General features: G+C 56.9%; 1 protein-coding gene across 8 annotated transcripts in view; it reads right to left on the minus strand.

The window, feature by feature from the left end:
• Window positions 1–10,222: 10,222 nt before the first annotated feature.
• Window positions 10,223–16,098, minus strand: part of GFI1B (growth factor independent 1B transcriptional repressor) — a 30,315-nt gene continuing 24,439 nt past the window's right edge. For 4 of the 8 annotated variants that reach the window (XM_038548900.1, XM_038548898.1, XM_038548901.1 and 1 more), the window contains 6 exons: window positions 15,085–15,204; window positions 14,460–14,597; window positions 13,737–13,999; window positions 12,816–12,953; window positions 11,575–11,839; window positions 10,223–11,040 (listed from right to left, as the gene is read on the minus strand). In XM_038548900.1, coding sequence (XP_038404828.1) covers window positions 10,862–11,040; window positions 11,575–11,839; window positions 12,816–12,953; window positions 13,737–13,999; window positions 14,460–14,597; window positions 15,085–15,184 — 1,083 coding nt within the window. In that variant the 5' untranslated portion in view covers window positions 15,185–15,204 and the 3' untranslated portion in view covers window positions 10,223–10,861. Of the gene's footprint in view, window positions 11,041–11,574; window positions 11,840–12,815; window positions 12,954–13,736; window positions 14,000–14,459; window positions 14,598–15,084; window positions 15,208–16,098 lie in introns of all 8 variants that reach the window. The other 4 variants (XM_038548903.1, XM_038548902.1, XM_038548899.1 and 1 more) reach the window with 2 other exon arrangements.

Consider the following 16,098-nt stretch of genomic DNA (forward strand, 5'->3'; position numbering starts at 1 on the left):
ACCAGCTTTTTGTTTATGGCGCTAAAATATCCATCACGTAAAGTTGGTCATTTTAACCCTTTTTATGGGTACAGTTCAGTGGCGTGGCATTAAAAGCAGATCACATTGGTTTTGGGGGGGCAGGCAGCTTCAGCGCCCTCCGTACCCAGATCTCTCCCACCTGGCAAAACCAAAACCCTGGTCCTATTAAACAAGCTCCCCCACCCCCTCCCCAGCCCCCTTTTAAGGCTGAGTAATTTTCCAGGGTATGGCTAGACCACATTCCATGTATCTGTCATCTCTCCATGGGCACGGGGGCTGCTCCCACCTTGTGGCTGCTGTGCATGATACTGTTGAGGGAAAGCCACCTCTGCTCAGGCCCTGGGGCCATGCACACAGTAACCAAGGAGCAGTTGCTTTTTTGCCAAACTCTAGAGCAAAGGGAGTGTAGACCTGGTCTGTATCAGCCCTGTTCCCTGTGCATCTTGGCCCTGGAGGAAGAAAGCGACTTCCCCAAAGTCGCAGTGGGCATTTGAGGAGTTCCAATCTACTTGGAGATTTAAACAGGCTGAGCACCCAGCCTGTGTCAGGAGTGCCGTCTACGTCCCCTGCTCCACACTAGCCAGCCCCACTGTCCCCTGACGAATGACCTCTGCAAGCTTCCCCAGACAAAGCCGGAGAGGTAGCCAGATGCTTGGACAGCCGGACACTTGGCCCTGTGCGCTGAGCACTGTGCGAGCACCTTGCGCCCTCATCACTCCTATTCCAACCAGATGCTGACCCCACAGCATCTCCCGGGGACGGAGACCGGGGACCGTCTGGGGCCGCTTGTGCTGGACACATGCACATTGACTCCCTAGGACAGCTCTCTCGGGGATAATTTTGTTACCATTCTCATTTTACAGGCAAGCAATGAGGCCCAAAGCAGAGAAAAGACTTGCTTCTGGTGACGGAGCCCCGCATAAGGCTCAACCTCAAACCCATCCTCCGGCCGGCTGTCTACACTGGTGGAGGAAGCCGGGTAGCCTCACTACCCCCCTCCTCTTCATGTCCATAGGTCTCGGGAGATGGAGTCAGGGCCCTAAGGCAGCCCAGGTCTGGCCTGTCTCCGGCTTGGAGAGCCAGGATTGCTTCTGCAGAGGTCTCCAGGGCTGATGTGGTGGGGCCAACTTTGGCCTATCCCTGTCCTCCCTGGAGGAGGCTCAGGGCCCATGTCGATGGCATCCCGGCTCCTCCCGGCTCCTCCCGGCTCCTCCCGGCTCCTCCCGGCTCGGGTGTGGACTGGCGCCTTCTTCAACACAGCTTCCTCAACACAGCTGGGCCCTGCATGTAGCGTGGTTTGCCGACCACGCTGGCCGGGGGTCTGGGGTGGAGGGAGTTTGTGGGTACCCTCCCAGTGAACTTTCTAAGAAAGCCCCCACCCTTCTCTTTCTACTCTCCAGGCGAGGGGTGGGACGACCGACAGTGCCAGCGCTCAGCCCTGGGCGCTTCCTCTTTGCTTGGCTGGCTGCGCGGTGGCGGCCGGGGCCCTGGGCCCTCAGCCCTGGCAGGGCCACCCAACGGCCTGTCTCTCTCAGCCAGACTTCCTTGAGGCCAGCCCTCTGCACCCCACACCTGTGGCAGCCCCCCACTGCTTTAGAAGGTTTATCTGCCAGAAGGGCTTTGAGGGTGGGGATGGGGCACCCTTATCTCCCTGCAAGGGGCCTGCCCTACGGTTGGGGCTTTGTAATCTGACATTGTGATTTTTTCATCCTTGTTTTCCCCCCCGGGGGGAGGGAAGATTTGCTGAATCATCCTGGGGAGGTGGTTGGAGGGGGGCTGGGGGCGAGGCAGCTGGAAGGCAGTGATAAGTCTGAGGCCAGGCTGGGGGGCGCTGGGGGCCTGGCCCGAAGGAAACCCCGAGCTGTGACGGTTTCCAGCTAAGATTGTTGGCTCCTGCAGAGCTGCCTTGGGGACGCTCAGCTCTGGAAACCTGAACCTCCCTCCTAAAGGAGGCTAGAGGAGGCCTGGGCTTCAGGTTGGCATACCTCGAGCCATGGAGGACTGGCTGGCAGGAACCACGAGGGCCAACAGCGAGGCCAGGTGAACGTGGTTGGGCTCTGAGCGTCCCCAGGGTGGCTCCCGGGATCCTCTGCAGCACCCAAGCTTACACACTGGGCTCTTGTGTCCCTGAGAAGGGCACTGGCTGGCCCCTAGACCCACAGCAGTTTGGCTGTGGAGCTAGGGGCTGACCCGAGTCCTCTGTCTCCCCAGGGCCTTTGCACCACTGGTTCCTTGGCTCAGGGCTGCCCTTCCCACTTCTGACATCAAATTCTTTTTGTCTTTCAGCTGTCTGCTTCCTCCAAGAAGATTCTTCTGGCGCTGGGGGCTGGGCTTGGTAGCTCCTCAGCCTTCTACAGTTCCCTGGGTGCCCCCTCTCCTAGGTCCTGTCCCACTAGGGCCCAGCCTAGAGTGGACACCCAGCAAATGCTTGTGGAACAGAGTGTGGGGTTCTTCTCGGATCGGAAGAGTCGCCCTCTATCAGGACTAAGAGTCTGAGACCTGCAAGTGGGGAGGAGATCCCCCAGAGGGTATCAGGGGGCCCCCAGCCCCCCCTCTGCTACAGAGCTGATCCAGGAGCAGGAAGAGGTGGTCTCAGTCCTGGGTCTTCCCTGTCCCCCTACCACGGCCCTCACGTCCTACAGGGCGGCCTGACCTTCAGGTCTCTGGCTGCCCTGCAGGCACTGGCAGGCCAGAGGAGACAGGTGTCCCACCAGTATCCGTGGTGGCCCATAGACGCTGCCAGGAGTCCTATTGGATGCACGTAGTGGGAGGGCCTAGGGCAGAGGCCAGGCTGGGGGTGCTGGAGCTCCCCCAGAATGCTCTCTGCTCCCCGATTTCTGATTCCCTCCAGGGTCTGGTGGGGAACCGCAGGATGGGGGAGGAGGGTGATTGACGCCCCTGAGTCAGTGGCCACATCCCCTGCTGCTCCCAAAAGGGGCTTCTGGGGCAGGAAGAGCTGCCCACGGTGGTCGCTTCACTCCCTTCCTGCTGCCCAACTGAGCTCAGAGATAAGTCGTCGCTGGGCTGAGGGAGGCCTGGGGGCTCAGGCCTTCCCCAGAAATCATGTCAGGGTTCCTCATGTGGAGGAAGGAGCCTGAGGGCCACGATAACCCCTTTATTCTTAAGAGATCTGGGAGGAAGTCCCAAGTCATCCTTTGCAGAAATAGCTCCAAGCTTCACTCTGGTTGTCTGTGGCTGCAGCTGTCAGCAGGGACAGCCCATGAAAGGAGCCCAGGTCAGCCCACTGCACGACGACAGGGAGGACGACAGGGAGAACGGCTCCCTGGCCTGTGCTCCAAGGTCAGAGCCACCGGCCGGGATTGTGGCTATATTGACTTGTGGCAGCGGCTCAGGGCCCAGCTGGGTCGGCAAGGGGTTGACCCCAGTGACTGCCTGGGGACCCGCTGGTCCCCTCCCCCCACCCCACCCCCCTCTGTGCCCTTCCCAGGAACATAGGGGCAACGATGTCTCCCTTGCAGAGTCCGTTTATGTGAAGTACTCGCCAAGGCTCAATAGATATTAGATGCTAGTTTATTGTCCATAGTGCTGAGCAGAGGTCTAGGCCGCAATGACATGTCAGGTGCCACTTTCTTGCTTCCCTCCACTGCAAGCCGTGCCCTACATGTGGACCCTCGCCAGCACCCAGGCACCCTGCAGGCCCGGGGACCAGCAAGCCACCAGTTGCCACTCCCACCTCTCTGTCCGCTTATTCAAGAGTTGATGAAAGGAGGGCGCCTGGGTGGCTCAGTGGTTGAATGTCGGCCTTCCTCCCAGGTCATGATCCCGGGACCCCAGGATCGAGTCCTGCATCAGGCTTCCCGCGGGGAGCCTACTTCTCCCTCTGCCTCTGTCTCTGTCTCTCTCTGTGTCTCTCATGAGTAAATAAATATTAAAAATCTTAAAAAAACAATCATGGGAAACCCAGAAAAAGTCTTTCTAGACAGGAGAATTTAAAAAATCTATTGTGATGCCACCCTCACCCCCAATATGCCCTGCAAATCTAGGGGTCAGCAGATGGTTTTGAAGCTGAAATCAGGGTTTTCTGAGCCCCTGCCCTGTGGCCTGGGAGCAGCACCAGTCAGAAGCACCAGTCAGTCTTATAGGTCATGAGCTTGTCTTGCAGACCCTCCCGCCCTGAGGGTGGTTGCCAGGCCTCAGCCTCTCATCCCTCCTGTTCCTGGGTCCTCACCCCCCTGCCCCTCATCTACACTCGCTGAGACTCAGTTTCCTTTCACACGAAGCAGGAATGGTGAGCTGTTTGGCTTCCAAGTGGTGCTTCCCAGCGAGTGCTAGGCTGGGCATTTGGGGGTCTGGGCTGAGTCTGACTCTCACCCCAAGACCGTAGGTGGGGGTAGGAAAGAAACGGTGGAAAACACCTTCCTGCTCCCGTATGTATTTGGGGGCCAAGAACCTTCCAGAAAAAGGGGACTTTTTCTATAGGTCTTGCAGAAGGGCCAGGCTGCAGCAGTGCTCTGTGACCTGGGAGGAGTGGGGTATCCAACCTGCGCCCTCACGGGGCTCATTTCTAGCTGCATTGGCTGGAGTGGCTGGGGTGTTGAGGCCCACCCCCCAGGGGAATTTCAGGGTGCCTCTTCCTCCCTGGCTCTTGTCGTTGGGGTGAAGTGGTTGCAAGTCTCTCTCTCTCTCTCTCTCTCTTCTTTCTCTCTCCTGCTCCCCTTCTCCCACTCTGTGGGCCGCCAGGCCCTTGATAACGCTTGGAAAGCGCTATCGGCCGGGAGCGTCCTCCTGCCCAAGCCCACTGGCCTTCTCCACGCTGACGGTTGGCAGCCGGCACCGTATGATAAACTTATCAGGCTAAACCTGAGCACAGCCGCTCAGGACATGCCCCTGCCTCAGATTTCCCTCCTCTTGCCTTCTTGCAACAGCTCCCCCAGCTTGGGAACCCCAGGTCCTGCCTGGCTCTCCAGCTGGAACTGAATGGGGCGGGGGGCAGCCCTTCCCCAAGGCCTGGAGGAAGAGCTGCATGTCCAGGGCCTACCCCCTGTTGCTCCCAAGCCAGGGGCTTCCCCTTAGGGGTCCAGCCCCACCTGTCACAGAGGAGCCAGGGGCCCTGAGGAGGGTGACCATTCATCCTAGCCTTAACTAGACACCTGCTAGGTGCTGGGTCCCAAGCTGAGTGTAAGGACACAAAGGATTGGACCCAGCGCCCACTGGGAGGTGGCTCACAGGCTTGGGGGGCAGGGGCACCTGTAAAGGAGAGAGGAACACCCCCCCCCCCCCGCCCTGTGGTGCTGCACACAGACATCTAAGGAAGCTCAGGACCCGCAGCTGGGGGAGACAGAGAGGCAAACCTCAAAGCCAGGGGATGATGTTTGAGCAGAGGGAGCCTTTTCTTAACGCCAGTGATAATGTTATCATGCGGGCCCACGGCAGAAAAATAAAACACACATGCTGAAAAATAAGGGGGAACAAATATGCACAACCCCCTTTATTCAGCAACAGCCTGTGTCGATGCACTACTCCTTATCCTCGCAAACTTCCTTCCGTGTATGCAATGAACAAAATGGAATCGGGTGGTGTCTACTGATTTTTAAACCACTTTTTCGCTTGAGATATCACAAACAGCTTCCTCTGTCGACAAATTTATTCTGCAAAATCTATTTTCTCTTCAATTGTTTTTTTTTTTCAGTTAAAAAATATAAACACACACATGCACAAATGCGAGTCCCTCTAGAGACAGCACGGAGGGGGCAGTCCAGCCATCCTACCCAGCACCCAGAAACAGCTGCGCATTGTCGATTTGGTGGATTTTCTTCAGATTTGTTCCTTTACGGATCTACACATCATACGCTGCACTGTTTTTAGGGAACCCCGCTGCTGTATGAAACAGGCAGCCCGCTCCTGGCGGCCCCCTGGCCCCTTCTGGCCAGTTCTTGCAAGGCATGGGGCCCCTCTGAATGGCTGTAGGAAGTCTGTGGTCTGGATGCACTGCTGTTCCGTAGCCCATCTCCTCTCCTGGGGGTTAATAGGGCAGTTCCAATGTTCTTTTCCCCATTGCCAATGGGCCCCAGAAGATGCTTTTGTTGCTAATCTGCGTGCCCGTCCAAGACTATTTCTTTAACAGAGACTCCTGGGAGTTCATGAAGTGGAGGGTCATTGGTGAGCACATGTGGCTCACAACTGTCATGCACTCGAGCTAGTTTGAGGCTGAGGAAGGGTTGCAGAGAGGGAAGAGGGCACTCCAGGCAGAAGGAACACTTGGGGCAAAGACACGTGTGTCTGACATCGAGAACTCTCTAAAGACCTCTCGGGGGAAAGACTGCTGTTTGTTTAGAATTCCGGGACCGCGGCTCAGAATAACCTCGCTGTTCTCTCATGTGTTCTCCTGTCCTTCCTGAGGATCCCTCCACTCCCTGACAGGCCTGGGTGGGGGAGCTGGGGAGGAGCTCAGGCCCCCCCCATTGCAGTGCCCCCAAGCCACACCATGCACCCACCCACCAGATCCTCTTCTAGAGCTCAGCTGAGATGTCTCTTGGGCTTCTCCCCTGGTCTCCAGATCAGTCAAGGGCCCTGGTGCCTGTAGAAGACTCTCGTGAGTCTTGGGTCTTATGCTGTCCCTGGTTGGCACAGGCTCTGCTTCTGCTCCACTGCAGGTGGCCATTTGGCTTAGTAGACTGCTGGCCAATCCAGATCTTCATCATTCTCTGGTCACATCCCCTTGATTCCCTGCCTGCCTCCACCTCTTTATGCGTCCCACTCCTTCCCTCTGGGGTAGTGTGTGCCCACACCTAGTGGGAGCCCATCTAGGGCAGTGAAGCCTAGGTCATGGTGAATGGCTGGGGTTTCGTTCATGAGGGGATGGAGGGAGGTACATTTGGTTTCCAGGGAACACTCAGAACAGCTCAAGCTTCTAGACCCTTCCACTTCCTCCGCTACCCTAGCATCAGGCCCTGCCTCCTCACCTCTGTCCCTCTCTTCCTTTCAAGCCACTGCACTTCACTCTGGGTGGGGGAGGTGGGGACAGGCGGGTTCAGGCTGGGGCCAACTCAGCCATACACAGAAGCCTGGGCTGACCCTGGGAGACACATTTCCATCCTTATCAGTTATTTCCACGGAGGGCTCTGCTGGGCATTTCCCAGCTTGTCCCTCAGGGGCCCTGATCCCAGAGCTGGCAGGGCCTGGCTGCCATGCAAAATATGGCCATGTCCAGGGGCTGGGTGTGGCCTGAAGCCGCCACGACTAACAGGACATTTTATCTGAAAATTGATTCAGAAGTGGCATTCTGTTCCCTAATGTGGCTGGTTTGTTTTAATATTAAAGTGTTATTTTAATATTGTTAATTTTGTTCTTTACTCCTGAGTAAATTGCTACTGGAGATACTGGGGGCATCCTGAAGTCTCCCGAGGGCCCCCTGCCACACCCACCCACCCCTCCGCAGCCCATGGTACAGCCATCATCATGTAACTTCAGAGGCCACCATGTGCACTGTATTCTATGCAGAGTCCTCTAGAGATGTGCCATCAATCCCACAGCCCTGGGGGAAGAGCCACTAGACTGGCTTCTGAGGGACATTGTTGCCAACAGGCGGTGTGACATGGGCCATGGCCGCCCCTCTCTGGGCTCCTGTCCCTTTATGTGGCGAAGGGGACCCACGGGCGTCTTCACAGGGTTAGACAGTGTCTTCCAGTTCACACACGGCAACACGGTGGAAATTTCAGAGCAGGTAGGCCGCAGAAGTGGAATGGCAAGGAGGATGGGACTGTAGAGCTCCTCTGCGATCATAGATTGGTGGGGGGTACCCCACTGCACCTGCTGAGCTGGCCCCGATCCCAGTATGAAGAGCACAGTCCCCCTCCTGAAGGAGCCAGAACTTTGATGGGGAGCTCATGGCGTGCAAAGTGCTGGCTCATCCAAGAGCCTTCTCTGGGGACCTTGGCCCTGCCTGTGAAGCCTGTCCCTTCCTGTGACAGCCTTGGGCTTCCTGCAGCTGTGGGAGTGTTCAGGGTTGGGAAGGGGCAAGTGGCATCGCTCTGAGGCTCAGGGCACATTTAGAGCAGCCTGCAATTCCCCACACCCCCTCAATAACTGTCTTCTGGGGCCAGGGAGCCCCGAGCCAGGGCCCTCTGTATGGGGCCACATCTTCCCCAGGGAGCAAGATTCACCTGCCTGCACTATGGCCTTCTTTCTCAGCAATGTGCAAATGGGGTTCTGGCCTCCGGGGCTCTAAAGCTGCAATGCTCACCCCCCTCCCCCCAGCTCCACGCCATGGGGGCACTTGTGGTAGACGCTGATCTCTGGAAACTCAGCCCGTGAAAAAAAGGTGCATTGTCTAGCCCAGCTTCTCTTCCTCACCCCGCCCTGCTGCACAAGTGGCCCAAATCCTAATATTGGTGTGGTTTTGTTTAGCAAACAAAGAGCATGCAAAGCAGTTCCCCATCCCTGTGTGTGTGTGTGTGTGTGTGTGTGTGTGTGTGTGTCCATCCCCAGCACCCTCCCTTGCCCCTGCCGTGGAGCAATGGAATGAACACTTATGCCAGGCCCGGCCCTGATGTGTGGCTCCCCCTCTCTGGGTTCCACTGTGTCCATGGAAAGGAGCAGAGGAGGAAGCAGGTGGTGTCCAAGGCTTTGTGGGGACCACCCACAGACAGGGGCCTGCAGAGGAGGCCAGGTGACCACCCTCCTATGCAAATCTCAACCCCCTACCCCTGCCTCCGCACACCTGACCAGGCACTCTGGTTGCAGTAAACAGAGCCTCTGGAACAAAGTGCAGCAGGAGTCCTGCCTGGCCAGACCCAGGGTCTGGGAGTTGGGGGGTTGCAGTTCCCCAGGAGGCCTCAGAACCCCACAGATTCACAGCAGAGAAGCGGGTTGGGGTAAGTATCTGCAGGTGTCATTGGGAGGAAAGGTAAAGAGAGACTTGAAGACCACTTTGCCTTGGAATCAGGTTCTAATCCCAGCTCTGCACTTGCCTGCTGTGTGATCTTGGGCACGTTAGCCACCCTGAGATTCCACCAACCCCCTCTGTAAAATGGGATCATAATACCTCCTTCGCAGAGAGTTGTGCATGTTAGATTTGATATGTGGAAACCCTGGGGCCTGCTCAGTACCTGGAAGAGACTCATTCAGAAACACCCTTTGCTGTGGGCCAGGTGTGGGCTTGGTGCTGAGAGCACCAGAGACATCTTCCTGGCAGAGGGGAAAATCACCCATGTACAACTGCCACTGCAGGTTCATAAGTGGGCAGCGCAAGGAGCTCAGACTTCAGAGGTGGGAGAGCTGCTGGGTGGAATGACCAAGGGAGGCTTCTTGGAGGAGGCAGCATTTGAGTGAGCCTCATAGGATGGTCAGGACTTCAAAAGGGGACATTCATGGCCTAGCAGCACTTAGCAGGTTCTAAGCCCTGCTCACTGCTGTGCACACGCGTCCTTCCAACAGACCAGGAAGCTCCATCACATCATACAGCTAGGGAAGGGTGGCACCGAGCTTAAGCGAGTCCCCTCTGCAAAGTCCTTTTGCCATGTAAGGCTCTAGGGACTAGGACGCGGATGTCATCTTTGAGGGCCATTATTCAGCACACCACAGGATTACACCAAGAACCTGAGGGATGGGAGGATTACCCTGGATCATCCAGGGGAGCCCCCTGTGACGACAAGTCTCCTTCCAAGATGGGGAAGAATGTCAGAGAGAAGGATGAGGCGGGTGATAGAAGCAGAGGCCAGAGCGTCCTGCTTCCCCAACGGATGAAGCAGCCACAGCTGAGGGCTGCTGCGGCCTCTGCCCTGGAGGCTCCAGCAGGAACACATCTCCCACCCTGTCAGTCAGTAGCTCAAGAGCTTTCTCCACCATTGTTTTTTTGTTTTACATTTAATTTTTTTTGAAAAGTAATTTATTTTTTTTTAAGATTTTGTTTATTTATTCATTAGAGACACAGAGAGAGGCAGCCATAGGCAAAGAGAGAAGCAGGCTACATGCAGGAAGTCTGATGTGGGATTCGATCCCAGGACTCTGAGATAATGCCCTGAGCCAAAGGCAGACACTTAACCACTGAGCCACCCAGGCGTCCCTAAAAAGTAATTTCTATAGCCAACGCGGGGCTCAAACTTACAACGCAAGATCAAGAGTCACGTGGTTCAACAATTGCGCCAGCCTGGTGCCCCAGCTTTCTCAGCCTTTTACAGCTCCCGGCCATCCCTTCCCAAAGCCGAACTTGCACCCAGGAGGCACTTAATAAACACTGGTCAAAGGTAAATAAATTGGTGTCTTTATTTTTATTTACAGCAGTTCTTTTGAGAGCAGTGACCCCTGGTTTCTCCAGCCCCGCGGCCTGAAAGCAGAACCGGGACCCCCGTGGCTAGCTGAGTGCCAGTCAGAAGTGGGGGACAGCCAGCACATGTGGCTGAAGCAGAGGGGTATTTGGCCTTCCACTGGGGCAGGAGGCAGCTCTGGCCATGGTGGCGGCCAGAAAAAGGCCCCCCCAGAAACGAGATCCCAGCATGGTAGGCTGCAGGCAGAGGGGGAGGATTTCTCTGTGGATTCCAGTTCGGGATTATTCTTGGCATCCCTGTCCATGGGCGGGGGGTTTTGGGAGGGGTGGCGCTACGCTGGCCATCCGGTCTCTGCCCTGGGGAAGGTGCCCAAGCTCAGACCTCAAAACAACTTCAGCTCAGAAAAGACCCAGCCCAGTTCCCACATTTTGCAGCAGGAAAAAAAAAAATTGGTCCAAAGAGGGAAAGCAACTTGCTTGAGGTCACGCAGCAATTTTGTGAGTCTCAAAACAAGCTGAGAGATTCCTGTCCAGTGCGATCTCCAGGAGACAGGGAATCTGGGTGCACGAGGCTGGCCTCCCTCCGGTCCCAGGATCTCGGGGGCAGGTGCAGCTTCACTTGAGGTTGTGCTGGCTCTCGCGGTGCCTCCGCAGGTCCACCTTTCGCTGGAAGCCCTTGGTGCAGAGCTCACAGCTGAAGGGCTTGAAGCCGGTGTGCTTCCGGCTGTGGGTGATGAGGTTGGAGCTCTGGCTGAAGGCCTTGCCGCACACCTGGCACTTGTGCGGCTTCTCGCCTGCGGGCAGCAAGGACCAGGTCAGGGCCATCTGTGCCGGGCCCCTCGCCCCCGTGCCCTGCGTTTTTCACCAAACTCTGTTGTGTGTCATCTCACGGCTTTAGGAAAGAACTACAGAGGGGAGGCAGGAGAGCAGCGGCTCTGTCACCCCCTACCCCCGCCCCCCAGGGTTGCACCCTGATCGGACGGGGCCCGGGTCCGTCCCGTTTATCAATGCGCCCAGCGCCCAGTGCCAAAGAGGCTCTTGGTTAACAGCCAAGCAGTGACCCACTGGAGGAATGCATGCGTGACAAATCCACCTGCTAGACTCACTTGTACCCACACATCACACTTGTGCTGTTTCCTTTCCAGTGCTTTCCCTACACATTAAATGCGCATCTAAGGAACAGTGTGGCCAGGGGAGCACTCCTCACTCAGTGACCTGACCCCACTCCTGTCCGAAGCGGGGACCTTGTATAGGGGGAGGGAGGGGACGTGGGGACAGGGCTCTGCTGGTCAAGGGGACCTGGGTCGCACGAGGGGCGGGCACCTCACCGGTGTGGATGTAGGTGTGCTTCTTCATGTCCGATTTCTGGTGGAAACGCTTGCCGCAGAACTGGCAGGGGTAGGGCCGTGTGTCTGAGTGGATGAGCAGGTGTGTGGACAGGGTGGACGAGCGCTTGAAGGCTTTGCCGCACATCCGGCACTCGAAGCTGCGCTCCTGCCGGAGGAAACGAGGCCCCGGGGGGTCAGGAGCCGGCGGGGCCTCGAGACCCGGGACTGCCACGCTGGGTGCAGGACTGGGCCCTGCCGGGATCCCCTGAGGAACAGGACACTTGTTGGGGTGGCCTCGAGAACAGGTCCTGGGGGAGCAGGACCCAGAGACCCCCCATTTCTGCCTCCCAAGGGGGACTGAGGCATGGGGCCGGAGAGGCCACCTATGGGTTTTTCCCTGTAACCTTTACTGTATCCCAGCCAAATAAGCCTCAACACATGTTTGTTGATTGACTCATAGACTGACTGGCCAAGGGCATGATCATGGGCTTCCCAGTGCTTTGGTTGAGTCTGTCTGTATTACTGGGGCCAGATTCTGGCTTCTGTCCCAATAAGCCATGGGACCTTAGCCAAGTCATTTAGCCTCTGGATACTCAGTTTCCTTATCTGTACATTAGAGCAGCGGTAATGAACTCAAAGGGTAGAGAGGGGAGCCGGCAACAGGCACATGATGCGTGCTCACCAGTGGATCTCATGACCACATCCTGCCTTTCCCACCTGAGCTTTCATAGACTCTGGTGTTAGCAACTTGGGTCGGTCATCTTGGGTGCTTTTCCCGGAGTGGAATATTCAAGAAAAGCTAAGTGGGACAAGATGGACATCGAAGCCTGACCCCAAGATTCTAAAACCCGAGAGCCTCAAAGCTGAGGCCACACAGAAATGAGCCTCGTAAACATCCCTCTCCCCCGCCCCGAAGTCTCACTGGGCCAGGAGCCTCTTCCAGCAGCACGTGAGCCTATTCGGTCCAGCAGGGAGGGAAGAATGTTAAGAGTAGGTGTTGGGAAAACTGTAATGTAACTAGCGCTAAAAGCACAAATATTCATTATAAAGAACAAATTAAAGTATATATTATATAATAATCTTTACAAGGGGGTTTTGGGGACCCAGATAAGGGAGTTAAGGACCATTGATCTGTACCACCCTCAGGGGCAAGGCGAGAGACTCCATCATAGCCCCTCAGCTGCCTACGGAAGGCGCAGAGCAGGAATGGGGGGGGGTCCTGTGCTTGGCCAGCTGCCCACCTGGGAGTGGACGTGTGTGTGCTGCTCCAGGCTCACGGCATGGCCGAAGGTTTTGCCACAGACGTCACAGGCGAAGGGCCGGGTCCCGCTGTGGGAGCGGCGGACATGCACCTCAAGCCCATGTGGGGTGGAGAACACCTGGGGGCAGGGGCAGAGTGTGAGGCCACGGGGGGCTGCGGAGAGGGAGCTGGGCCTGGGGTCCCACGGCCACCCCCCCTCCACCTCCATGCCCTGGCACAGGTGGGCATTAGGCAGGAGGAGCACGGGATTGCCAATTCTGCTGGCATTTGCTGTGTGTCCTGGGGAGGTCCCCTTGCCTCTCTGTGGCTGGGTTTCCTGTCTACAAAATGGGGCTGTGGGAGCAGGTCAAAGGTCCCTGCTGGCGCTACCTAGGGGCTAAAGAGCCTAGTGGTTAAGAGCCAGGAGGTCGCTAGAGCCACATTTGAATGTCAGTTACTGCTATCTACTTGATGTGTGCTCTTGGGCTGGTGACTCAACCTCTCTGAGCCTTTTGTCCACATCCCAGGGCTCACGCATGTCAAGTGCTTAGCGCCAGACGGGCAACACAGCCAGGGCTCATGGTCCTCATTCTCATGGTGAGGACAAGCAATTTTTTTTTTAAGATTTTATTTATTTATTCGTGAGAGAGGCAGAGACACAGGCAGAGGGAGAAGCAAGCTCCATGCAGGGAGCCCAATGCGGGACTCAATCCTGGGACCCCAGAATCACGCCCGGGGCCAAGGCAGGCACTAAACCGCTGAGCCACCCAGGGATCCCTGAGGACAAGCATTTTCAACCCACCGAAGGACCCAGGATCCATAGCATAGGGAGCACTCAGCTGTGAACACCTGCAGCTGCCAGGGACCTGGAGCGAGGCTGCAGAGCAGCACCTGTGAGCCCACCCACGCTGCAGCTGCTCACCTTGTTGCACTTGATGCAGTGGTAGGCATCCATGCCCGGGGAGCAGCGGAGGCTGAAGTCCAGGGGCGGCTCGGTGCTGGGCACCAGAGGGCTGCCGTACAGGCTGACGGAGCGCTCAAGGAAGGCAGACTGCATGGTGGAGGGGGCCTGCCGGTAGCTGTGGCCATAGGACGAGGCCAGGGCATCCCAGGAGAAGCTGGGCTTGTAGAACGGGGGTGAGTCGGAGTCCCTGTCCTGGGATCGGGGCATTACGGCAGGGCCCTCTGTGAAGAGTGGGACACACGAATGGGGGTGACTCATTGATAATTAGGACACCACTTCCCCAGCACTTTCTACCTAGTGACCCCATGCTAAGGGTTCTGGTGTTAGCCCAAACTATTTACTGCAGGAGAGGGTCTGGGTCTTCATTGTGGCTTCCCAGCTTTACAGCCCAGAAATTCCCCCCAACACCTGCAGAGTGCCTGCCTCACCCACTGCATCGGCCTGCCCAGCTGCTTCTTCTGACCCACCACACAGAAGCTCTCATCTGGGGTGAGCTCCCCATCCTAGAGGGTCCAAGCAGAAGCTAGAGAGTTCAGATTGTATCCAGATGACTTTGTTGATCTTTCCTGACTCCAGAACTCCAAGGATCCCTGCTTCCATGAGCCCATCCACCCTCCATTCCACTTGCACTGACTGGCAGGCAATGGCCGGGGGCAGGGGTGGTGGTGCTGGCCTGGGTACCTGGCACCAAGGTCATCCTGGTCAGGCTCTGGTCCAGCTCCAGTTCTGGCTCCCGTTTGAGATCAGTCCAGGTCAGGCGCTGGTTTGGGAACAGGGTGCTGAGGACAGGAGTGTTGCTCAGGACCTGGCCCCTGGCCCCTGTGGGGAGACAAGACCATCAGAGCCACAGGCTACAGCTCTGGGAAGAGGGAGCGGGGGTGGGAGGGAGGTGGTGGAGGGGGACTCCCTTCCCAGGAGATGGGGACCCAGAGACCCACTTGCTCCTGTCCAAGTTGCTCACATGTATGGGCCCTGCTCAGGATGGTGGGAGCAGGGTGGAGGCTGAGGGGAACACTGGCCCCTTCCTGAGGAGAACTCCTAGACCAGTGTTTGTTTTCTGAGCACCTGGCCTCAGTCCTAGATCTTTTCTGAGTCTGGCTCAGCCCCACATGCCAGCTGCTGAGGACCAGCTCCGATCCTGATGCCCCCATCATTCCAAGGGGTCAGAAGAGATGGGTGCATTCATTCATTCATTCACTCAGTCAACATTTACTGAGCTTCTGCTTGCAGAAGGGATGCTGCTGCAACCCCAACACAAGGAGGCAGGGAGCCCTGGGTGGGTGCAGCGGGGAGAGCTCTAACTCACCAGGGCCAAGGGCGGGAGACCAGACCGGTTCATCTTCCTGGACGCGAGGCTGGTGGTAGGTGTGAGCCTTCTTGCTCTTTACCAGGAAGGACCGTGGCATTGTAAGCGTGCACCCCACACCTGCTGGGTTGGGTGAGAGGGAGGAACAGTTAGGAAGGACACGGGGGCAACAGCCTCTGTACTTTAGAGCCTCCTCCTGAAATCAGAATCCACTGTCCCGGGCTGAATCGTGTCCCCCAGAAGGTCATGTTTACCCGGAACCTGAGAATGTGATCGTATTTGGAAATAGGGTCTTTGCAGCTTTAACCAACCTAAGACAGGGTCATACTGAGTTGGGGTGGACCCTAAGTCCAATAGGTCTAGGGTTCTTGGAAGAAGAGGGATCTTGGGGCACAAATACACAGAGACACAGGGAGAACACTGTCTGGAGGCGGGAGCAGAGGTGGAAGGGATGCAGCTACAAGCCAAGGGCACCAAGGATGCACTGGCCCCATCCAGAGGTAGAGGGGAGGGCAGAGGAGGAAACACTAGCCAAGGGAGAGGCCACGCACAGACTCTCCCCCAGAACCTCCAGAAGGAACTGACCTTGCAGACACCTTGATTTTGGATCTCTAGACTCCAGAATGTTGAAAGAATAAATTTTGTGCTGTTGGAAGCCACCCAGTTTCGGGGACTTTGCTACAGTGGTTACAAAATTCTAATCTGCCCTCCGCCACCCACTACCTCCCTTGCTAGGAAGTTAATATGCCCACCTTCTAGAAAACCCCCAGGGTCAGTGTGCTCCTGCCCACAAGCCCTGAGTGGCCCTGGGAGCAGAGAAGGAAGGGCAGGGGTGTCTCCAAACGTGACACACCATGGGCCTTGCATCCAGAAAGCTGCATTTGCGCCCCTGTGGGATCTGCATTCGGAGGCTACATACGAAAGGGACGGTCTGAGCTCAGGTTTCGGGGTCAGATGCTCATGGGTTAGAATCTCAGCTCACCTGCTGTGCCCTTTGGGGCAGACGTTTAACCT

The sequence above is a fragment of the Canis lupus genome, chromosome 9 (genome assembly GCF_011100685.1).
Source record: "Canis lupus familiaris isolate Mischka breed German Shepherd chromosome 9, alternate assembly UU_Cfam_GSD_1.0, whole genome shotgun sequence".
NCBI classification, from domain to species: domain Eukaryota; kingdom Metazoa; phylum Chordata; class Mammalia; order Carnivora; family Canidae; genus Canis; species Canis lupus.